General features: G+C 52.1%; 1 protein-coding gene across 1 annotated transcript in view; it reads left to right on the top strand.

Annotated features, from left to right (window-relative positions):
- fkbp15b (FKBP prolyl isomerase family member 15b) overlaps positions 1 to 26,706 on the top strand; it is a 75,462-nt gene that overhangs the window by 4,965 nt on the left and 43,791 nt on the right. The window contains exons 2-12 of the mRNA XM_079251325.1: positions 3,162 to 3,265; positions 3,346 to 3,424; positions 3,953 to 4,022; positions 4,100 to 4,174; positions 4,271 to 4,369; positions 9,866 to 10,015; positions 10,368 to 10,436; positions 14,587 to 14,730; positions 14,802 to 14,944; positions 15,025 to 15,073; positions 15,155 to 15,271. Of these exons, the coding sequence (XP_079107451.1) occupies positions 3,162 to 3,265; positions 3,346 to 3,424; positions 3,953 to 4,022; positions 4,100 to 4,174; positions 4,271 to 4,369; positions 9,866 to 10,015; positions 10,368 to 10,436; positions 14,587 to 14,730; positions 14,802 to 14,944; positions 15,025 to 15,073; positions 15,155 to 15,271 (1,099 nt within the window). The remainder of the gene's footprint in view (positions 1 to 3,161; positions 3,266 to 3,345; positions 3,425 to 3,952; positions 4,023 to 4,099; positions 4,175 to 4,270; positions 4,370 to 9,865; positions 10,016 to 10,367; positions 10,437 to 14,586; positions 14,731 to 14,801; positions 14,945 to 15,024; positions 15,074 to 15,154; positions 15,272 to 26,706) is intronic.

Here is a 26,706-nt window from a genome sequence, read left to right as displayed (position 1 = left end):
GATGGGCGTGGTTATGAGGTGGGTGGGGTTATGATGTGGGTGGGTTTATGAGGTCAGTGCAATTATGAGGTAGGTGTAGTTATAAGGTGGGTGTAGTTGTGAGGTAGGTGTAGTTATGAGATGGTGTGGTTACGAGGTAGATGCAGTTATGAGGTAGGTGTAGTTATGAGGTGGGTGTAGTTATGAGGTGGGTGTAGTTATAACGTGGGTGGGGTTATGATGTGGGTGTGCTTATTCGGTGGATGGGGTTATCAGGTGGGTGTAGTTATGATGTAGGTTCAGTTATGAGGTGGGTGTAGTTATGAAGTGGGTGTAGTTTTTAGGTAGGTTAAGTTATGAGGTGAGTGTATTTATGAGGTAGGTTCAGATATGAGTTGGGTGTAGTTATGAGGTAGGTGTAGTCATAAAGTAGTTGGGGTTTTGTGGTGTGTGGGGTTATGAGGTGGGTGTATTTATGAGGTATTTGCAATTATGAGGTGGGTGTAGCTATGAGGTAGGTGTAGTTATGAGGTAGGCGTAGTTATCAGTTGGATGTAGTTATAAGGTAGGTGTAGTTATGAGGTAGGTGTAGTTATCAGTTGGATGTAGTTATAAGGTAGGTGTAGTTATGAGGTAGGTGTAGTTATGAGGTAGGTGTAGTTATGAGGTGGGTGTGGTTATGAGTTGCCTGGGGTTATATAGGTGGGGTTATGAGGTGGGTGGGGTTATGAGGTACGTACAATTATGAGGTGGGTGTAGTTTTAAGGTGGGTGTAGTTATGAGGTGGGTGTACTTATGAGGTATTTGCAATTATGAGGTGGGTGTAGTAATGAGGTAGGTGTAGTTATGAAGTGGGCGTAGTTATTAGGTATGTTCAGTTATGAGGTGTTTATAGTTATTAGGTAGGTGTAGTTATGAGGTAGGTGTGGTTATGAGTTGCCTGGGGTTATATAGGTGGGGTTATGAGTTGGGTGGGGTTATATAGTTGGGATTATGAGGTGAGTGGGGTTATGAGGTACGTACAATTATGAGGTGGGTGTAGTTTTAAGGTGGGTGTAGTTATGAGGTGGGTGTACTTATGAGGTATTTGCAATTATGAGGTGGGTGCAATTATGAGGTAGGTGTAGTTATGAGGTAGGTGTAGTTATGAGGTAGGTGTAGTTATAAGGTGGGTGTAGTTATGAGGTAGGTGTAGTTATGAGGTAGGTGTAGTTATAAGGTGGGTGTAGTTATGAGGTAGGTGTAGTTATGAGGTAGGTGTAGTTATAAGGTGGGTGTAGTTATGAGGTAGGTGTAGTTATGAGGTAGGTGTAGTTATAAGGTGGATGTAGTTATGAGGTAGGTGTAGTTATGAGGTAGGTGTAGTTATAAGGTGGGTGTAGTTATGAGGTAGGTGTAGTTATGAGGTAGGTGTAGTTATAAGGTGGGTGTGGTTATGATGTTGGTGTGGTTATGAGGTGGGTGTGGTTATGAGGTGGGTGTGGTTATGAGGTGGGTGTGGTTATTATGTTGGTGTGGTTATGAGGTGGGTGTGGTTATGAGGTGGGTGTGGTTATGAGGTGGGTGCCTGTTATGGACTGATGGGCGTGGTTATGGTGTGGGCGTGGCCATGAGCTTGAATCCATAACAAACTGCATGTTTGGTGCGGCGCTTCAGGAGGGAGGAGGGTTTCTCCTGCTAATTCTCCTCACATGCTGCGTGTTAGAGGGGTAAGGGGGGGAGGGGGGGAGACAGCATCCACAACCGGAGCGTCTTTTCCTGCCATGCTGTTGAATCCACCGCGGCCGTGTGACAGTGCTGGGGTCGAGGGGTCGTGTGCGACAGAATAAAGGATTGTGACTCCTACATGCAGACTGAACGCTCCGCCTCCTCCCGGCTCCTCACCGTCGGGGACGAGGGCCTCCAGGCATTCAACATGTCGCTGTTGGGAGACGCCGGCGATTACCAGTGGAAGGAGTTCCAGGGGTCAGTCCCAGCTGCTCCATCTGCTCTTCAGGCTGGAGGAGAGAATCAGGAAGTAGATCAGGAAGTCAGTGACAGTCTGAGCCAAACTTCTGCAGCATGATGGTTGTGTAACGCTTCACCAGTTTACAGCAAATCCACTGAGCCGCGGAGGGACCCCCCCAGTCTGCTGCAGCTGCACCACCTGGACCTAAACTGGGAGTCCGGCAGATAAACTGGGAGTCTAGCAGATAAACTGGGAGTCCGGCAGATAAACTGGGAGTCCGGCAGATAAACTGGGAGTCCGGCAGATAAACTGGGAGTCTGGTAGATAAACTGGGAGTCTGGTAGATAAACTGGGAGTCTGGTAGATAAACTGGGAGTCTGGCAGATAAACTGGGAGTCTGGCAGATAAACTGGGAGTCTAGCAGATAAACTGGGAGTCTGGCAGATAAACTGGGAGTCTGGCAGATAAACTGGGAGTCTAGCAGATAAACTGGGAGTCTGGCAGATAAACTGGGAGTTCGGTAGATAAACTGGGAGTCCGGCAGATAAACTGGGAGTCCGGCAGATAAACTGGGAGTCCGGCAGATAAACTGGGAGTCCGGCAGATAAACTGGGAGTCCGGCAGATAAACTGGGAGTCTGGCAGATAAACTGGGAGTCCGGCAGATAAACTGGGAGTCTAGCAGATAAACTGGGAGTCTGGCAGATAAACTGGGAGTCTGGCAGATAAACTGGGAGTCCGGCAGATAAACTGGGAGTCCGGCAGATAAACTGGGAGTCCGGTAGATAAACTGGGAGTCCGGCAGATAAACTGGGAGTCCGGCAGATAAACTGGGAGTCCGGCAGATAAACTGGGAGTCCGGCAGATAAACTGGGAGTCCGGCAGATAAACTGGGAGTCCGGCAGATAAACTGGGAGTCTGGCAGATAAACTGGGAGTCTGGCAGATAAACTGGGAGTCTAGCAGATAAACTGGGAGTCTGGCAGATAAACTGGGAGTTCGGCAGATAAACTGGGAGTCCGGCAGATAAACTGGGAGTCCGGCAGATAAACTGGGAGTCCGGCAGATAAACTGGGAGTCCGGCAGATAAACTGGGAGTCTGGCAGATAAACTGGGAGTCTGGCAGATAAACTGGGAGTCCGGCAGATAAACTGGGAGTCCGGCTCGTGCAGAAGGTCTGCACGAGCCGGTCGTTTACAGCCCGTCGGTCTGTAAACATCTTCCTCTCCTCCGCAGGGCCAAGCTGGCCTCTCTGTTCGGTCTGGACCAGGACGGCGGTCGGGGGAACGAGTCCTTCCAGTACACGGCCCCCAAGCAGCCCAAGAAAAGCTCCAATCCAGGTAAGATCCACCAGAAGCAGGTGAAACCCTCCAGCTGCGGCTCGGATGCCATTCTGATCACGTCTCCTACCTGCTTCCAGCACCTGCCGGCCAGAAAGCCGCCCCCCCGCCTGGAGCTCCTGCGGTCCTGTTGGCTGCAGCGGTTCAAGCCTTCAGATAGTGAGTTCAACACCTCCTCCTCCTCGTTTCTATACGCTGAAATAAAGTTTTCCCTAAATGTAAAGGTCACCTGGCTGAGCTGTGTGGGGGGGCAGCGAGCTGCTTGGCTGAGCCGTGTGGGGGGGCAGCGAGCTGCTTGGCTGAGCCGTGTGGGGGGGCAGCGAGCTGCTTGGCTGAGCCGTGTGGGGGGGCAGCGAGCTGTTCGGTCTGGACCAGGTCTTCCTCCTCCGAGAACGTTTCTAGTTTCATCTCTGTAAAAACGGCAGCCGGAGATATTTTATCACTGCTATGACAAAATGACAAAAATCCTTTAAAAAGTGGAAAAACTTTATAGTTCAGATGATGGTGGAAGCTGACTGAACTCTAAAATATGCTAAATTCCCTGAATTATGTCATTTTAAAGCCTTTTCCTTCAGTTTTGGGGTTCAGAGTGAAACCTGAGCCTGGAAATGTGATTAAAAATGTCTGAAGTCTGGACTGATCAGTGACCTTGTGACCGGAGCGGTGACCTGCCTTTGTGTCGCGCAGCGTCAACGGACAGTACACCAAGCAGGGGAAGCTGGGAGCCGCTGTGCTGGGCAGCCACGCCACCAGAGAGGTCGGAGCGCCGCCGCTGGTTGCAGATTCCTTCTGAGACTCTGATGAGACGTCAGTAACACTTTCTCTCTCCTGCAGTACAAACTGCTTCTGTACCTGAGCCAGCAGAAGCAGGTGGCGGCGGCCAGGATTCACCTGGGGTTCCTGTTCACGGTGAGCGGAGCGCAGGCGCCGCGGAGTGCAGGCTAAGGCTGACGCTAAGGCTAATGCTAATGCTAATGCTAATGCTAAGGCTTCTCTGTCCTGCAGGTGCAACCCAACAACTACTGCACGTTTTATGACGACCAGCGGCAGAACTGGTCCCTGATGTTCGAATCGGACAAAACTTCATCAGATTTCTGTAGAGAGGTGAGTGAGGAGGCGTGAGGAGGCGTGAGGAGGTGTGAGGAGGTGTGATGAAGCGTGAGGAGGCGTGAGGAAGCGTGAGGAGGCGTGAGGAGGTGTGATGAAGCGTGAGGAGGCGTGAGGAGGTGTGATGAAGCGTGAGGAGGCGTGAGGAGGTGTGATGAAGCGTGAGGAGGCGTGAGGAGGTGTGATGAAGCGTGAGGAGGCGTGAGGAGGCGTGAGGAGGTGTGATGAAGCGTGAGGAGGTGTGATGAAGCGTGACGAGGCGTGAGGAGGCATGAGGAGGTGTGATGAAGCGTGAGGAGGCGTGAGGAGGCGTGAGGAGGTGTGATGAAGCGTGAGGAGGCGTGAGGAGGCGTGAGGAGGCGTGATGAAGCGTGAGGAGGCGTGAGGAGGTGTGATGAAGCGTGAGGAGGCGTGAGGAGGTGTGATGAAGCGTGAGGAGGCGTGAGGAGGCATGAGGAGGTGTGATGAAGCGTGAGGAGGCGTGAGGAGGTGTGATGAAGCGTGAGGAGGCGTGAGGAGGTGTGATGAAGCGTGAGGAGGCGTGAGGAGATGTGATGAAGCGTGAGGAGGCGTGATGAGGCGTGAGGAGGTGTGATGAAGCGTGAGGAGGTGTGATGAAGCGTGATGAAGCGTGATGAAGCGTGAGGAGGCGTGAGGAGGTGTGATGAAGCGTGAGGAGGCGTGAGGAGGTGTGATGAAGCGTGAGGAGGCGTGAGGAGGTGTGATGAAGCGTGAGGAGGCGTGATGAAGCGTGATGAAGCGTGAGGAGGCGTGATGAAGCGTGATGAAGCGTGATGAAGCGTGAGGAGGCGTGAGGAGGTGTGATGAAGCGTGAGGAGGCGTGAGGAGGCATGAGGAGGTGTGATGAAGCGTGAGGAGGCGTGAGGAGGTGTGATGAAGCGTGAGGAGGCGTGAGGAGGTGTGATGAAGCGTGAGGAGGCGTGAGGAGATGTGATGAAGCGTGAGGAGGCGTGATGAGGCGTGAGGAGGTGTGATGAAGCGTGAGGAGGTGTGATGAAGCGTGATGAAGCGTGATGAAGCGTGAGGAGGCGTGAGGAGGTGTGATGAAGCGTGAGGAGGCGTGAGGAGGTGTGATGAAGCGTGAGGAGGCGTGAGGAGGTGTGATGAAGCGTGAGGAGGCGTGATGAAGCGTGATGAAGCGTGAGGAGGCGTGATGAAGCGTGATGAAGCGTGATGAAGCGTGAGGAGGCGTGAGGAGGTGTGATGAAGCGTGAGGAGGCGTGAGGAGGTGTGATGAAGCGTGAGGAGGCGTGAGGAGGTGTGATGAAGCGTGAGGAGGCGTGAGGAGGTGTGATGAAGCGTGAGGAGGCGTGAGGAGATGTGATGAAGCGTGAGGAGGCGTGAGGAGGTGTGATGAAGCGTGAGGAGGCGTGAGGAGGCGTGAGGAGGTGTGATGAAGCGTGATGAAGCGTGAGGAGGCGTGAGGAGATGTGATGAAGCGTGAGGAGGCGTGAGGAGGTGTGATGAAGCGTGAGGAGGCGTGAGGAGGTGTGATGAAGCGTGAGGAGGCGTGAGGAGGTGTGATGAAGCGTGACGAGGCGTGAGGAGGCGTGATGAAGCGTGAGGAGGCGTGAGGAGGTGTGATGAAGCGTGAGGAGGCGTGAGGAGGTGTGATGAAGCGTGAGGAGGTGTGATGAAGCGTGACGAGGCGTGAGGAGGTGTGATGAAGCGTGAGGAGGCGTGAGGAGGTGTGATGAAGCGTGAGGAGGCGTGAGGAGGTGTGATGAAGCGTGAGGAGGCGTGAGGAGGTGTGATGAAGCGTGACGAGGCGTGAGGAGGCGTGATGAAGCGTGAGGAGGCGTGAGGAGGCGTGATGAAGCGTGAGGAGGCGTGAGGAGGCGTGATGAAGCGTGAGGAGGCGTGAGGAGGTGTGATGAAGCGTGAGGAGGCGTGAGGAGGTGTGATGAAGCGTGAGGAGGCGTGAGGAGGTGTGATGAAGCGTGAGGAGGCGTGAGGAGGTGTGATGAAGCGTGACGAGGCGTGAGGAGGCATGAGGAGGTGTGATGAAGCGTGAGGAGGCGTGAGGAGGCGTGAGGAGGTGTGATGAAGCGTGAGGAGGCGTGAGGAGGCGTGAGGAGGCGTGATGAAGCGTGAGGAGGCGTGAGGAGGTGTGATGAAGCGTGAGGAGGCGTGAGGAGGTGTGAGGAGGTGTGATGAAGCGTGAGGAGGCGTGAGGAGGCATGAGGAGGTGTGATGAAGCGTGAGGAGGCGTGAGGAGGTGTGATGAAGCGTGAGGAGGCGTGAGGAGGTGTGATGAAGCGTGAGGAGGCGTGAGGAGGTGTGATGAAGCGTGAGGAGGCGTGAGGAGGTGTGATGAAGCGTGAGGAGGCGTGAGGAGGTGTGATGAAGCGTGAGGAGGCGTGAGGAGGTGTGATGAAGCGTGAGGAGGCGTGAGGAGGCGTGAGGAGGCGTGAGGAGGCGTGAGGAGGTGTAATGAAGCGTGAGGAGGCGTGAGGAGGTGTGATGAGGCGTGAGGAGGCGTGATGAAGCGTGAGGAGGCGTGAGGAGGTGTGATGAAGCGTGAGGAGGCGTGAGGAGGCGTGAGGAGGTGTGATGAAGCGTGAGGAGGCGTGAGGAGGTGTGATGAAGCGTGACGAGGCGTGAGGAGGCGTGAGGAGGTGTGATGAAGCGTGAGGAGGCGTGAGGAGGCGTGAGGAGGTGTGATGAAGCGTGAGGAGGCGTGAGGAGGCGTGATGAAGCGTGAGGAGGCGTGAGGAGGTGTGATGAAGCGTGAGGAGGCGTGAGGAGGTGTGAGGAGGTGTGATGAAGCGTGAGGAGGCTTGAGGAGGCATGAGGAGGTGTGATGAAGCGTGAGGAGGCGTGAGGAGGTGTGATGAAGCGTGAGGAGGCGTGAGGAGGTGTGATGAAGCGTGAGGAGGCGTGAGGAGGTGTGATGAAGCGTGAGGAGGCGTGAGGAGGTGTGATGAAGCGTGAGGAGGTGTGATGAAGCGTGAGGAGGTGTGATGAAGCGTGAGGAGGCGTGAGGAGGTGTGATGAAGCGTGAGGAGGCGTGAGGAGGTGTGATGAAGCGTGAGGAGGCGTGAGGAGGTGTGATGAAGCGTGAGGAGGCGTGAGGAGGCGTGATGAAGCGTGAGGAGGCGTGAGGAGGTGTGATGAAGCGTGAGGAGGCGTGAGGAGGCGTGATGAAGCGTGAGGAGGCGTGAGGAGGTGTGATGAAGCGTGAGGAGGCGTGAGGAGGTGTGATGAAGCGTGAGGAGGCATGAGGAGGTGTGATGAAGCGTGAGGAGGCGTGAGGAGGTGTGATGAAGCGTGAGGAGGCGTGAGGAGGCGTGAGGAGGTGTGATGAAGCGTGAGGAGGCGTGAGGAGGTGTGATGAAGCGTGAGGAGGCGTGATGAGGCGTGAGGAGGTGTGATGAAGCGTGAGGAGGCGTGAGGAGGTGTGATGAAGCGTGAGGAGGCGTGATGAGGCGTGAGGAGGTGTGATGAAGCGTGAGGAGGCGTGAGGAGATGTGATGAAGCGTGAGGAGGCGTGAGGAGGCGTGATGAGGCGTGAGGAGGTGTGATGAAGCGTGAGGAGGTGTGATGAAGCGTGAGGAGGCGTGATGAAGCGTGATGAAGCGTGAGGAGGCGTGAGGAGGCGTGATGAAGCGTGAGGAGGCGTGAGGAGGTGTGATGAAGCGTGAGGAGGCGTGAGGAGGTGTGATGAAGCGTGAGGAGGCGTGAGGAGGTGTGATGAAGCGTGAGGAGGTGTGATGAAGCGTGAGGAGGCGTGAGGAGGCGTGAGGAGGTGTGATGAAGCGTGAGGAGGCGTGAGGAGGCGTGAGGAGGCGTGAGGAGGTGTGATGAAGCGTGACGAGGCGTGAGGAGGCGTGATGAAGCGTGAGGAGGCGTGAGGAGGTGTGATGAAGCGTGAGGAGGCGTGAGGAGGTGTGATGAAGTGTGAGGAGGCGTGAGGAGGTGTGATGAAGCGTGAGGAGGCGTGAGGAGGTGTGATGAAGCGTGAGGAGGCGTGAGGAGGTGTGATGAAGCGTGAGGAGGCGTGAGGAGGTGTGATGAAGCGTGAGGAGGCGTGAGGAGGCGTGATGAAGCGTGAGGAGGCGTGAGGAGGCGTGATGAAGCGTGAGGAGGCGTGAGGAGGTGTGATGAAGCGTGAGGAGGCGTGAGGAGGTGTGATGAAGCGTGAGGAGGCGTGAGGAGGTGTGATGAAGCGTGAGGAGGCGTGAGGAGGCGTGAGGAGGCGTGATGAAGCGTGAGGAGGCGTGAGGAGGTGTGATGAAGCGTGAGGAGGCGTGAGGAGGTGTGATGAAGCGTGAGGAGGCGTGAGGAGGTGTGATGAAGCGTGAGGAGGCGTGAGGAGGTGTGATGAAGCGTGAGGAGGCGTGAGGAGGTGTGATGAAGCGTGAGGAGGCGTGAGGAGGTGTGATGAAGCGTGAGGAGGCGTGAGGAGGTGTGATGAAGCATGAGGAGGCGTGAGGAGGCGTGAGGAGGTGTGATGAAGCGTGAGGAGGTGTGATGAAGCGTGAGGAGGCGTGAGGAGGCGTGAGGAGGCGTGAGGAGGTGTGATGAAGCGTGAGGAGGCGTGAGGAGGTGTGATGAAGCGTGAGGAGGCGTGAGGAGGTGTGATGAAGCGTGAGGAGGCGTGAGGAGGCGTGAGGAGGCGTGAGGAGGTGTGATGAAGCGTGACGAGGCGTGAGGAGGCGTGATGAAGCGTGAGGAGGCGTGAGGAGGTGTGATGAAGCGTGAGGAGGCGTGAGGAGGTGTGATGAAGTGTGAGGAGGCGTGAGGAGGTGTGATGAAGCGTGAGGAGGCGTGAGGAGGTGTGATGAAGCGTGAGGAGGCGTGAGGAGGTGTGATGAAGCGTGAGGAGGTGTGATGAAGCGTGAGGAGGCGTGAGGAGGCGTGATGAAGCGTGAGGAGGCGTGAGGAGGTGTGATGAAGCGTGAGGAGGCGTGAGGAGGTGTGATGAAGCGTGAGGAGGCGTGAGGAGGTGTGATGAAGCGTGAGGAGGCGTGAGGAGGTGTGATGAAGCGTGAGGAGGCGTGAGGAGGTGTGATGAAGCGTGAGGAGGCGTGAGGAGGTGTGATGAAGCGTGAGGAGGCGTGAGGAGGCGTGAGGAGGTGTGATGAAGCGTGAGGAGGCGTGAGGAGGTGTGATGAAGCGTGAGGAGGCGTGAGGAGGTGTGATGAAGCGTGAGGAGGCGTGAGGAGGTGTGATGAAGCGTGAGGAGGCGTGAGGAGGTGTGATGAAGCGTGAGGAGGCGTGAGGAGGTGTGATGAAGCGTGAGGAGGCGTGAGGAGGTGTGATGAAGCATGAGGAGGCGTGAGGAGGCGTGAGGAGGTGTGATGAAGCGTGAGGAGGTGTGATGAAGCGTGAGGAGGCGTGAGGAGGCGTGATGAAGCGTGAGGAGGCGTGAGGAGGTGTGATGAAGCGTGAGGAGGCGTGAGGAGGCGCGAGGTCATGGTCCTCATCAGCCTGTGCTTCAGGTAAATCAGTGCTTTCTGTCCTCTTCAGGTGTGTTTGGCCAAAGCGAACAGCGCAGCCTCGTTGGAGTCGGTGGTGGTTCAGGATCTGGTTCTGGGAGACGGCCAGCTGGTGGAGCATGGAGACTCCCTGGAGGTGGTTTATACAGGCTGGCTCCTGCAGAACCACGCCATCGGACAGGTCTCCTTCATCACTACTAATATGTCCTGAGATTCAGGTTAAAACAAGACCAGAGGGATGTTAATGTGTGATCAGCTCGCTGCTGCAGGTTCCCTCTTCAGATGGATTATCAGACATAAAACACTTTCAGACTTTAATCTGGTAATTAATCTGCCAGACCACGGGAAAGTCTGCTGGTTTTCCTGAACCAGCTTATTGATTAGGCTGGAACTGACAAGTCTGTAAAGTTTCTGAAGATGACGTTGTTGTCAAGTGGCTTGATGCCAATAAAGCTGGATTGAAATGAGCTGAATTTAAACACTTTTCAGGACACGCTCGACACATGTTGGATTCATGTCACGTCTTGTTTCAGATGTTCGACTCAAACCAGAACAAAGAAAAGCTGCTGAGGCTGAAAATTGGAGCTGGAAAAGTCATCAAGGTGAGTTCAAACCTGATACGTGTTACATGTTACATGTTACATGTCACGTGTTACATGTGACATATTACATATCAAATGGTACGTCACGTGTTACGTGTTCTATGTTAGGCGTTAAGTGTTACATGTCACGTGTTACGTTACATGTCAACTGTTACGTTTTACGTGTTGCATGTTACGTGTTGTGAACTGTTGTGAACTGGCGCCATCTTGTGGCGGTGGCGGTGCATTACAGCCAGGTTCTGTGTGAAGCAACGGTTGCATGTGGAGATGATCGTTGCATAAACTGTTTAATTTCAAACAACAATGAATATTTAATCATATTTGGTCATGACATTTTTCTAGCTGTGAAACTAAACCTTACTTTTAACCCTTAAAACTTCACCAGAGTGCTCATCTTTGTTGCTTCTACCATCTTCAGCCCACCAGGACCAGCAGTGTGTAACTGGGATGGTCATGTGACCCTCCAGCTGGTCTACGGAGGTTTTCCAGCGTTTCTATCCGTCCAGGAGGTTTACAATCCAGACACATCTTCATCTTGAAGCCTCTTATCCGGGGTCGGGTCGCAGGGGCAGCAGCCTAAGCAGGGAAGTCCAGACTTCCCTCTCCCCAGCCACATTTGCCAACTCTGCGGGGGGGATCCCGAGGCGTTCCCGGGCCAGCCGAGAGATATAATCCCTCCAGCGTGTCCTGGGTCTTCCCCGGGGTCTCCTCCCAGAGGGACGTGCCTGGAGCACCTCACCAGGGAGGTCCAGGAGGCATCCTGACCAAATGCCCGAGCCACCTCAACTGGTTCCTCTCGATGCGGAGGAGCAGCGGCTCTACTCTGATCTCCTCCCGGATGAACGAGCTCCTCACCCTATCTCTAAGGGAGAGCCCGGCCACCCTGCGGAGGAAACTCATTTCAGCCGCCTGTATACGAGATCTGGTTCTTTCGGTCACGACCCACAGCTCATGACCATAGGTGAGGGTAGGAACGTAGATCGACTGATAAATCGAGAGCTTCGCCTTCTGGCTCAGCTCCTTCTTCACCACGACAGACCGGCGCAGAGTCCGCATTACTGCAGACGCCGCACCGATCCGTCTGTCGATCTCACGCTCCATCCTTCCCTCACTCGTGAACAAGACCCCGAGATATTTAAACTCCTCCACTTGAGGCAGGACCTGACTCCCGACCCGGAGAGGACAATCCACCCTATTCCGGCTGAGGACCATGGTCTCAGATTTGGAGATGCTGATTCTCGTCCCAGCCGCTTCACACTCGGCAACGAATCGCTCAAGTGAGAGCTGGAGATCACAACCAGATGAAGCCAACAGGACCACGTCATCTGCAAAAAGCAGGGACCCAATCCTGAGGCCACCAAGCCGGATCCCCTCAACACCTCGGCTGCACCTAGAAATTCTGTCCATATAAGTTATGAACAGAATCGGTGATAAAGGGCAGCCTTGGCGGAGTCCAACCCTCACCGGAAACGAATCCGACTTACTGCCGGCAATGTGGACCAAGCTCTGACACCTGTCGTACAGGGACCGGACAGCTCGTACAAGTGGTGGTCCCCCTTTTTAAGAAGGAGAGGAGGGTCCGTCGGATAGTCGTGTCCCCCTTTTTAAGAAGGAGAGGAGGGTCCGTCGGATAGTCAAATCTCGGATTGAGGAGGAGCCGTGTGGTTTTCGTCCTGGTCGCTGAACAGTGGACCAGCTCTATACCCTCTTTGGGGTCCTGGAGGGGGCATGGGAGTTTGCCCAACCAGTCTACATGTGCTTTGTGGACCTGGAGAAGGCGTTCGACCGTGTCCCCCGGGGGCTCCTGTGGGGGGTACTTTGGGTAAGTTTTCTAAGGACAGTGGTTCTGATCGGGCGAGCGCCAGCTCCAGAGACTCTGCTGCTCCGTATCCGGCCCCGAGTGTGGACGGACCCTCCTCTCCAGGACCCCTGAATAGACCTTACCAGGGAGGCTGAGGAGTGTGATCCCCCTGTAATTGGAACACACCCTCCGGTCCCCCTTCTTAAAAAGGGGGACCACCACCCCATTCTGCCAGTCCAGCGGAACTGTCCCCGATATCCACGCGATGCTGCAGAGACGTGTCAGCCAGGACAGCCCCACAGCATCCAGAGCCTTAAGGAACTCCGGGCGGATCTCATCCACCCCCGGGGCCTTGCCGCCAAGGAGCTTTTTAACCACCTCAGTGACTTCAGCCCCAGAGATAGGAGAGTCCACCCCTGAGTCCCCCAGCTCTGCTTCCTTATCGGAAGACATGTTCGTAGGATTGAGGAGGTCTTCGAAGTATTTCCTCCACCGACCCACAACATACCGAGTTGAGGTCAGCAGCTCCCCACCTCCACTGTACACAGTGTTGACGGAGCCCTGCTTCCCCCTCCTGAGCCGCCGGATGGTGGACCAGAATCTCCTCGAAGCCGTCCGGAAGTCTTTCTCCATGACCTCGCCGAACTCCTCCCATGTCCGAGTTTTTGCCTCGGCAACAGCCGAAGCCGCATGCCGCTTAGCCTGTCGGTACCCATCAGCTGCCTCCAGAGTCCCACAGGCCAAGAAGGCCCGATAGGACTCCTTCTTCAGCTTGACGGCATCCCTCACTGCTGGTGTCCACCAACGAGTCCTGGGATTACCGCCACGACAGGCACCAACGACCTTACAGCCACAGCTCCGGCCGGCCGCCTCAGCAATAGAGGCACGGAACACAGCCCATTCAGACTCAATGTCCCCCGCCTCACTCGGGACATGGTTGAAGCTCTGCTGAAGGTGGGAGTTGAAGCTCGCTCTGACGGGGGACTCAGCCAGACGTTCCCAGCAGACCCTCACAACACGTTTGGGCCTGCCAGATCAGACCGGCTTCCTCCCCCACCATCTGAGCCAACTCACCACCAGGTGGTGATCAGTTGAAGCTCCGCCCCCCTCTTCACCCGAGTGTCCAAGGCATGTGGCCGCAGGTCCGACGATACGACTATAAAATCCATCAGCCAACTGCGGCCCAGGGAGTCCTGATGCCAGGTGTACATACGGACACTCTTATGGTGGAACATGGTGTTCGCTATGGACAATCCATGACGAGCACAGAAGTCCAATAACAAAACACCATTTGGGTTCAGAGGGGGGGTCCATGCCTCCCAATCACTCCCCTCCAGGTCTCACTGTCATTGCCCACGTGAGCATTGAAGTCCCCCAGCAGAACAATGGAGTCCCCAGAAGGAGCACCCTCCAGCACTCCCTCCAAGGACTCCAGAAAGGGTGGGTACTCTGAACTGCTGTTCGGTGCATAAGCACAGACAACAGTCAGGACCCGTCCCCCCACCCGGAGGCGGAGGGAAACTACCCTTTCATCCACCGGGGTAAACCCCAACGTGCACGCACCAAGCTGGGGGCTGATGAGAATGCCCACACCTGCTCGGCGCCTCTCACCATGAGCAACTCCAGAGTGGAAGAAGGTCCAGCCCCTCTCGAGGGTTCTGGTTCCAGAGCCCAAGCCATGCGTCGAGGTGAGTCCAACTATATCTAGTCGGAACCGCTCAACCTCGCGCACAAGCTCAGGCTCCTTCCCCACCAGAGAGGTGACGTTCCACGTCCCTAGAGCCAGCTTCTGCAGCCGGGGTTCGGACCGCCAGGGTCCCTGCCCCTTGCTGCCGCCCAGCTCACATTGCACCCGACCCCTACGGCTCCTCCCGCAGATGGTGAGCCCATGGGAGGTGGGGCCCATGTAACCCTTTCGGGCTGAGCCCGACCGGGCCCCATGGGTAAAGGCCCGGCCACCAGACGCTCGCTCTCGTACCCCACCTCCAGGCCTGGCTCCAGAGGGTGGTCCCAGTAACCCGCGTCCGGGCAAGGGAACATTTTTGCCTGGGTTTGTGTTCATCATAAGGGTCTGTGAGCCATGCTTGGTCTGGACCCTCCCCTAGACACCTGTTTTCCATGGGTGACCCTACCAGGGGAATAAAGCCCCCGACAACATAGCAACTTGGATCTTTGGGACACACAGACCCCTCCACCACGATAAGGTGACGGCTCAGGGAGGGGTCCATACACAACATATAGTGTTTATTCAGAGACTGTATGGCTGCTGTGTCCCGTCCGCCTACTGGTTTCTTTCACCCTTCCATCCTGTCAGGCTGATTTTAAGATTTTCCTGGTTTTGCTTGGCAGGGATGGGAGGAAGGGATGGTGGGGATGAAGAAGGCAGGCCGTCGTCTCATCATCATCCCTCCCAGTCTGGCTTACGGATCGAAGGGAGTCGCTAACCGAGTCCCGGCTAACAGCACTCTCATCTTTGAGGCGGAGCTTCGTCGGGTAAGTCCTGCAGGCTCTTCTCCTCCTTGTTCTCGTGTTGTTGGTAATATTTGGCCTTCATCTTCCTGTAGGTGAAGTTTTCTAAGGACAGTGGTTCTGATCGGGCGAGCGCCAGCTCCAGAGACTCTGCTGCTCCGTCTCCGGCCCCGAGTGTGGAAAATCTGGTCTCGGAGCCTCCGGTACCAGCTGCTGCTTCTGGTCCAGGGAGACCGGGGTAGGATTTCAAATCCAGGAGGTGGTTTACTGTGGTGCTGACTGGATCCACAACCTTTTCCTTCCTTTGCTTTGTTTTAGGGAGCCGCCGCTCCGTGCAAAGTCCAACTCCCTGAGCGAACAGCTGGCGGTAAAATCTCCTGATTTCAGTAGTTTTCATGTCTTCCTGTGGAGGTTTGTTGGTCAAACCGGCTTCTTTTTCTCACTTCAGAACCCAGACGCCACTAAAGCAAAGCTAATCTCCCGCATGGCAAAGATGGGCCAGCCCATGCTGCCCTTCCTGGCCGGAGCCGCCAGTCAGCCCGAATCCAGCGACTCCGAGCTGGAGGTGAGTAACATTCACTCCATCGGACATCTGCAGCAGTTTATTGGCAACAATACGTATCACCATATTGGGTGACGATACAATATGATACGCATTGCCATACGGGGTGACGATACGATACGCATCGCCATACGGGGTGACGATACGATACGTATGGCCATATGGGGTGACGATACGATAAGATACGTATCGCCATACGGGGTGACGATGCGTATCACCATACGGGGTGACAATACGATACGATACGTATCACCATAGGGTGGACGATACGATACGTATCACCAAATGGGGTGACGATGCGATACGATACATATCGCCATACGGGGTGACAATACGATACGATACGTATCACCATATAGGGTGACGATACGATATGTATCGCCATACGGGGTGACGATATGATATGATACGTATCGCCATACGGGGTGACGATACGATACACATCACCATACGGGGTGACGATACGATACACATCACCATACGGGGTGACGATACGATACGATACGATATGATACGATACGTATCACCAACTGGGGTGACGATACGATACATATCGCCATACAGGGTGACGATACGATATGTTTCACCATATTGGGTGACGATACGATACACATGACCAAATGGGGTGACGATACGTATCGCCATACGGGGTGACGATACGATACGTATCGCCATACGGGGTGACGATACGTATCACCATAGGGTGGACGATACGGTACGTATCACCAAATGGGGTGACGATATGATACGTATCGCCATATGGGGTGACGACACGATACGATACGTATCGCCATACGGGGTGATAATACGTATCGTATCGCCGTACGGGTGACGATGCGTATCACCATACGGGGTGACAATACGCTACGATACGTATCACCATAGGGTGGACGATACGGTACGTATCACCAAATGGGGTGACGATATGATACGTATCGCCATATGGGGTGACAATACGATACGATACGTATCACCATATGGGGTGACGATACGATATGTATCACCATATGGGGTGACGATACGATACGTATCGTCATACGGGGTGACTATGCGTATCACCATATGGGGTGACAATACGATACGATACGTATCACCATACGGGGTGACGATACGATACGTATCGCCATACGGGGTGATGATACAATATGATACGCATCACCATATGGGGTGACGATATGATACGATACGTATCGCCATACAGGGTGACAATACAATACGTGTCGCCATACGGGGTGACGATATGATATGATACGTATCGCCATATGGGGTGACGATACGATACTCATCACCATACGGGGTGACAATACAATACGTATCACCAAATGGGGTGACGATACGATACGATACGTATCGCCATACGGGGTGACGATGCGTATCATCATACGGGGTGACAATACGATACGTTACGTATCACCATACAGGGTGACGATACGATATGTATCACCATATTGGGTGACGATACAATATGATACACATCGCCATACGGGATGACGATACGATACGTATCGTCATATGAGGTGACGATACGATACAATACGTATCGCCATATGGGGTGACGATACGATACGTATCGCCATACGGGGTGACGATACGATACAATATTTATCACCATAGGGTGGACGATACGATACGTATCACCAAATGGGGTGACGATACGATACGTATCGCCATACGGGGTGACGATACGATACGTATCGCCATATTGGGTGATGATACAATATGATATGCATCACCATACGGGGTGATGATATGATAGGATACGTATCGCCATACGGGGTGACAATACAATACATGTTGCCAGACGGGGTGACGATACGATACGTATCGCCATACGGGGTGACAATACGATACGATACGTATCACCATATGGGGTGACGATACGATATGTATCGCCATACGGTGTGACGATATGATATGATACGTATCGCCATGCGGGGGTGACGATACGATACTCATCACCATACGGGGTGACGATACAATACGTATCACCAAATGGGGTGACGATACGATACGTATCGCCATACGGGGTGACGATACGATACGTATCGCCATACGGGGTGACGATGCGTATCATCATACGGGGTGACAATACGATACGATACATATCACCATACAGGGTGACGATACGATATGTATCACCATATTGGGTGCCGATACAATATGATACGCATCGCCATACGGGGTGACGATACGATACGTATCGCCATACGGGGTGACGATATGTATCACCAAATGTGGTGACGATACGATACGATACGTATCGCCATATGGGGTGACAATACGATACGTATCGCCATACGGGGTGACGATACGATACGTATCGCCATATTGGGTGATGATACAATATGATATGCATCACCATACGGGGTGATGATATGATAGGATACGTATCGCCATACGGGGTGACAATACAATACATGTTGCCAGACGGGGTGACGATACGATACGTATCGCCATACGGGGTGACAATACGATACGATACGTATCACCATATGGGGTGACGATACGATATGTATCGCCATACGGTGTGACGATATGATATGATACGTATCGCCATGCGGGGTGACGATACGATACTCATCACCATACGGGGTGACGATACAATACGTATCACCAAATGGGGTGACGATACGATACGTATCGCCATACGGGGTGACGATACGATACGTATCGCCATACGGGGTGACGATGCGTATCATCATACGGGGTGACAATACGATACGATACATATCACCATACAGGGTGACGATACGATATGTATCACCATATTGGGTGCCGATACAATATGATACGCATCGCCATACGGGGTGACGATACGATACGTATCGCCATACGGGGTGACGATATGTATCACCAAATGTGGTGACGATACGATACGATACGTATCGCCATATGGGGTGACAATACGATATGATACGTATCACCATATGGGGTGACGATACGATATGTATCACCATACGGGGTGACGATATGATATGATACGTATCGCCATACGGGGTGACGATACGATACACATCACCATACGGGGTGACGATACGATACAAATGACCAAATGGGGTGACGATACGATACGTATCGCCATACGGGGTGACGATGCGATACGTATCGCCATACGGGGTGACGATACGATACGTATCATGGGTGATGATACAATATGATACGCATCACCATACGGGGTGACTATATGATACGATACGTATCGCCATACGGGGTGACAATACAATACGTGTCGCCATACGGGGTGACGATACGATACGTATTGCCATACGGTGTGACAATACGATACGATACGTATCACCATATGGGGTGACGATACGATACGTATCGCCATACGGGGTGACGATATGATACGATGCGTATCGCCATACGGGGTGACGATACGATACACATCACTATACGGGGTGACGATACGATACGTATCACCAAATGGGGTGACGATACGATACGTATCGCCATACGGGGTGATGATACAATATGATACGCATCACCATATGGGGTGACGATATGATACGATACGTATCGCCATACAGGGTGACAATACAATACGTGTCGCCATACGGGGTGACGATATGATATGATACGTATCGCCATATGGGGTGACGATACGATACTCATCACCATACGGGGTGACAATACAATACGTATCACCAAATGGGGTGACGATACGATACGATACGTATCGCCATACGGGGTGACGATGCGTATCATCATACGGGGTGACAATACGATACGTTACGTATCACCATACAGGGTGACGATACGATATGTATCACCATATTGGGTGACGATACAATATGATACACATCGCCATACGGGATGACGATACGATACGTATCGTCATATGAGGTGACGATACGATACAATACGTATCGCCATATGGGGTGACGATACGATACGTATCGCCATACGGGGTGACGATACGATACGTATCACCATAGGGTGGATGATACGATACGTATCACCAAATGGGGTGACGATACGACATGTATTGCGATACGGGGTGACAATACGATATGATACGTATCACCATATGGGGTGACAATACGATACGTTACGTATCACCATACAGGGTGACGATACGATACGTATCACCATATGGGGTGACGATACGATACGTATCACCATACGGGGTGACGATACAATACGATACGTATCACCATAGGGTGGATGATACGATACGTATCACCAAATGGGGTGAGGATACGACATGTATTTCCATACGGGGTGACAATACGATATGATACGTATCACCATATGGGGTGACAATACGATACGTTACGTATCACCATACAGGGTGACGATACGATACGTATCACCATATGGGGTGACGATACGATACGTATCACCATACGGGGTGACAATACGATACAATATTTATCACCATAGGGTGGACGATACGATACGTATCACCAAATGGGGTGACGATACGATACGTATCGCCATATTGGGTGATGATACAATATGATATGCATCACCATACGGGGTGATGATATGATAGGATACGTATCGCCATACGGGGTGACAATACAATACATGTTGCCAGACGGGGTGACGATACGATACGTATCGCCATACGGGGTGACAATACGATACGTATCACCATATGGGGTGACGATACGATATGTATCGCCATACGGTGTGACGATATGATATGATACGTATCGCCATACGGGGTGACGATACGATACTCATCACCATACGGGGGTGACGATACAATACGTATCACCAAATGGGGTGACGATACGATACGTATCGCCATACGGGGTGACGATACGATACGTATCGCCATACGGGGTGACGATACGATACGTATCGCCATACGGGGTGACGATGCGTATCATCATACGGGGTGACAATACGATACGATACATATCACCATACAGGGTGACGATACGATATGTATCACCATATTGGGTGCCGATACAATATGATACGCATCGCCATACGGGGTGACGATACGATACGTATCGCCATACGGGGTGACGATACGTATCACCAAATGGGGTGACGATACGATACGATACGTATCGCCATATGGGGTGACAATACGATATGATACGTATCACCATATGGGGTGACGATACGATATGTATCACCATACGGGGTGACGATATGATATGATACGTATCGCCATACGGGGTGACGATACGATACACATCACCATACGGGGTGACGATACGATACAAATGACCAAATGGGGTGACGATACGATACGTATCGCCATACGGGGTGACGATGCGATACGTATCGCCATACGGGGTGACGATACGATACGTATCGCCATACGGGGTGACGATGCGATACGTATCGCCATACGGGGTGACGATACGATACGTATCATGGGTGATGATACAATATGATACGCATCACCATACGGGGTGACTATATGATACGATACGTATCGCCATACGGGGTGACAATACAATACGTGTCGCCATACGGGGTGACGATACGATACGTATTGCCATACGGTGTGACAATACGATACGATACGTATCACCATATGGGGTGACGATACGATACGTATCGCCATACGGGGTGACGATATGATACGATGCGTATCGCCATACGGGGTGACGATACGATACACATCACTATACGGGGTGACGATACGTATCACCAAATGGGGTGACGATACGATACGTATCGCCATACGGGGTGACGATACGATACGTATCGCCATACGCGGTGACGATGCGTATCACCATACGGGGTGACAATATGATACGATACGTATCACCATATGGGGTGACGATACGATACGTATCACCATATTGGGTGTTGATACGATACAATACGTATCGCCATACGTTGTGACAATACGATACGATACGTATCACCATATGGGGTGACGTTACGATATGTATCGCCATACGGGTTGACAGTATGATACGATACGTATCGCCATACGGGGTGACGATGCGTATCACCATACGGGGTGACAATACGCTACGATACGTATCACCATAGGGTGGACGATACGGTACGTATCACCAAATGGGGTGACGATATGATACGTATCGCCATATGGGGTGACGACACGATACGATACGTATCGCCATACGGGGTGACAATACGTATCGTATCACCATAGGGTGGACGATACGGTACGTATCACCAAATGGGGTGACGATATGATACGTATCGCCATATGGGGTGACGACACGATACGATACGTATCGCCATACGGGGTGACAATACGTATCGTATCGCCATACGGGTGACGATGCGTATCACCATACGGGGTGACAATACGCTACGATACGTATCACCATAGGGTGGACGATACGGTACGTATCACCAAATGGGGTGACGATATGATACGTATCGCCATATGGGGTGACAATACGATACGATACGTATCACCATATGGGGTGACGATACGATATCTATCGCCATACGGGGTGACGATATGATACGATGCGTATCGCCATACGGGGTGACGATACAATACACATCACTATACGGGGTGACGATACGATACGTATCACCAAATGGGGTGACAATATGATACGATACGTATCACCATATGGGGTGACGATACGATATGTATCGCCATACGGGTTGACAGTATGATACGATACGTATCGCCATACGGGGTGACGATGCGTATCACCATACGGGGTGACAATACGCTACGATACGTATCACCATAGGGTGGACGATACGGTACGTATCACCAAATGGGGTGACGATATGATACGTATCGCCATATGGGGTGACGACACGATACGATACGTATCGCCATACGGGGTGACAATACGTATCGTATCACCATACGGGTGACGATGCGTATCACCATACGGGGTGACAATACGCTACGATACGTATCACCATAGGGTGGACGATACGGTACGTATCACCAAATGGGGTGACGATATGATTCGTATCGCCATATGGGGTGACAATACGATACGATACGTATCACCATATGGGGTGACGATACGATATGTATCGCCATACGGGGTGACGATATGATACGATGCGTATCGCCATACGGGGTGACGATACGATACACATCACTATACGGGGTGACGATACGATACGTATCACCAAATGGGGTGACGATACGATACGTATCGCCATACGGGGTGACGATACGATACGTATCGCCATACGCGGTGACGATGCGTATCACCATACGGGGTGACAATATGATACGATACGTATCACCATATGGGGTGACGATACGATATGTATCGCCATACAGGTTGACAGTATGATACGATACGTATCGCCATACGGGGTGACGATGCGTATCACCATACGGGGTGACAATACGCTACGATACGTATCACCATAGGGTGGACGATACGGTACGTATCACCAAATGGGGTGACGATATGATACGTATCGCCATATGGGGTGACGACACGATACGATACGTATCGCCATACGGGGTGACAATACGTATCGTATCGCCATACGGGTGACGATGCGTATCACCATACGGGGTGACAATACGCTACGATACGTATCACCATAGGGTGGACGATACGGTACGTATCACCAAATGGGGTGACGATATGATACGTATCGCCATATGGGGTGACAATACGATACGATACATATCACCATATGGGGTGACGATACGATATGTATCGCCATACGGGGTGACGATATGATACGATACGTATCACCAAATGGGGTGACGATACGATACGTATCGCCATACGGAGTGACGATGCGTATCACCATATGGGGTGACAATACGATACGATACGTATCACCATACGGGGTGACGATACGATACTTATCACCATATTGGGTGATGATACAATATGATACGCATCACCATACGGGGTGACGATATGATACGATACGTATCGCCATACGGGGTGACAATACAATACGTGTCGCCATACGGGGTGACGATACGATACGTATCGCCATACGAGATGACAATACGATACGATACGCATCGCCATACGGGGTGACGATACGATACGTATGGCCATATGGGGTGACGATACGATAAGATACGTATCGCCATACGGGGTGACGATGCGTATCACCATACGGGGTGACAATACGATACGATACGTATCACCATAGGGTGGACGATACGATACGTATCACCAAATGGGGTGACGATACGATATCTATCGCCATACGGGGTGACGATATGATACGATGCGTATCGCCATACGGGGTGACGATACAATACACATCACTATACGGGGTGACGATACGATACGTATCACCAAATGGGGTGACAATATGATACGATACGTATCACCATATGGGGTGACGATACGATATGTATCGCCATACGGGTTGACAGTATGATACGATACGTATCGCCATACGGGGTGACGATGCGTATCACCATACGGGGTGACAATACGCTACGATACGTATCACCATAGGGTGGACGATACGGTACGTATCACCAAATGGGGTGACGATATGATACGTATCGCCATATGGGGTGACGACACGATACGATACGTATCGCCATACGGGGTGACAATACGTATCGTATCACCATACGGGTGACGATGCGTATCACCATACGGGGTGACAATACGCTACGATACGTATCACCATAGGGTGGACGATACGGTACGTATCACCAAATGGGGTGACGATATGATTCGTATCGCCATATGGGGTGACAATACGATACGATACGTATCACCATATGGGGTGACGATACGATATGTATCGCCATACGGGGTGACGATATGATACGATGCGTATCGCCATACGGGGTGACGATACGATACACATCACTATACGGGGTGACGATACGATACGTATCACCAAATGGGGTGACGATACGATACGTATCGCCATACGGGGTGACGATACGATACGTATCGCCATACGCGGTGACGATGCGTATCACCATACGGGGTGACAATATGATACGATACGTATCACCATATGGGGTGACGATACGATATGTATCGCCATACAGGTTGACAGTATGATACGATACGTATCGCCATACGGGGTGACGATGCGTATCACCATACGGGGTGACAATACGCTACGATACGTATCACCATAGGGTGGACGATACGGTACGTATCACCAAATGGGGTGACGATATGATACGTATCGCCATATGGGGTGACGACACGATACGATACGTATCGCCATACGGGGTGACAATACGTATCGTATCGCCATACGGGTGACGATGCGTATCACCATACGGGGTGACAATACGCTACGATACGTATCACCATAGGGTGGACGATACGGTACGTATCACCAAATGGGGTGACGATATGATACGTATCGCCATATGGGGTGACAATACGATACGATACATATCACCATATGGGGTGACGATACGATATGTATCGCCATACGGGGTGACGATATGATACGATACGTATCACCAAATGGGGTGACGATACGATACGTATCGCCATACGGAGTGACGATGCGTATCACCATATGGGGTGACAATACGATACGATACGTATCACCATACGGGGTGACGATACGATACTTATCACCATATTGGGTGATGATACAATATGATACGCATCACCATACGGGGTGACGATATGATACGATACGTATCGCCATACGGGGTGACAATACAATACGTGTCGCCATACGGGGTGACGATACGATACGTATCGCCATACGAGATGACAATACGATACGATACGCATCGCCATACGGGGTGACGATACGATACGTATGGCCATATGGGGTGACGATACGATAAGATACGTATCGCCATACGGGGTGACGATGCGTATCACCATACGGGGTGACAATACGATACGATACGTATCACCATAGGGTGGACGATACGATACGTATCACCAAATGGGGTGACGATGCGATACGATACATATTGCCATACGGGGTGACAATACGTTACGATACGTATCACCATATAGGGTGACGATACGATATGTATCGCCATACGGGGTGACGATATATGATACGTATCGCCATACGGGGTGACGATACGATACACATCACCATACGGGGTGACGATAAGATACACATCACCATATGGGGTGACGATACGATACGATACGATATGATACGATACGTATCACCAACTGGGGTGACGATACGATACGTATCGCCATACGGGGTGACGATACGTATCACCATAGGGTGGACGATACGGTACGTATCACCAAATGGGGTGACGATATGATACGTATCGCCATATGGGGTGACAATACGATACGATACGTATCACCATATGGGGTGACGATACGATATGATACGCATCACCATATGGGGTGACGATATGATACGATACGTATCGCCATACAGGGTGACAATACAATACGTGTCGCCATACGGGGTGACGATATGATATGATACGTATCGCCATATGGGGTGACGATACGATACTCATCACCATACGGGGTGACAATACAATACGTATCACCAAATGGGGTGACGATACGATACGATACGTATCGCCATACGGGGTGACGATGCGTATCATCATACGGGGTGACAATACGATACGTTACGTATCACCATACAGGGTGACGATACGATATGTATCACCATATTGGGTGACGATACAATATGATACACATCGCCATACGGGATGACGATACGATACGTATCGTCATATGAGGTGACGATACGATACAATACGTATCGCCATATGGGGTGACGATACGATACGTATCGCCATACGGGGTGACGATACGATACGTATCACCATAGGGTGGATGATACGATACGTATCACCAAATGGGGTGACGATACGACATGTATTGCGATACGGGGTGACAATACGATATGATACGTATCACCATATGGGGTGACAATACGATACGTTACGTATCACCATACAGGGTGACGATACGATACGTATCACCATATGGGGTGACGATACGATACGTATCACCATACGGGGTGACGATACAATACGATACGTATCACCATAGGGTGGATGATACGATACGTATCACCAAATGGGGTGAGGATACGACATGTATTCCCATACGGGGTGACAATACGATATGATACGTATCACCATATGGGGTGACAATACGATACGTTACGTATCACCATACAGGGTGACGATACGATACGTATCACCATATGGGGTGACGATACGATACGTATCACCATACGGGGTGACAATACGATACAATATTTATCACCATAGGCTGGACGATACGATACGTATCACCAAATGGGGTGACGATACGATACGTATCGCCATATTGGGTGATGATACAATATGATATGCATCACCATACGGGGTGATGATATGATAGGATACGTATCGCCATACGGGGTGACAATACAATACATGTTGCCAGACGGGGTGACGATACGATACGTATCGCCATACGGGGTGACAATACGATACGTATCACCATATGGGGTGACGATACGATATGTATCGCCATACGGTGTGACGATATGATATGATACGTATCGCCATACGGGGTGACGATACGATACTCATCACCATACGGGGGTGA

The sequence above is a fragment of the Telmatherina bonti genome (assembly GCF_933228915.1).
Source record: "Telmatherina bonti genome assembly, chromosome: 13".
Taxonomy (NCBI): domain Eukaryota; kingdom Metazoa; phylum Chordata; class Actinopteri; order Atheriniformes; family Telmatherinidae; genus Telmatherina; species Telmatherina bonti.
The sequence above is the reverse complement of the archived record's forward strand: the minus strand, read 5'-3'. Positions and strand labels throughout refer to the sequence as shown.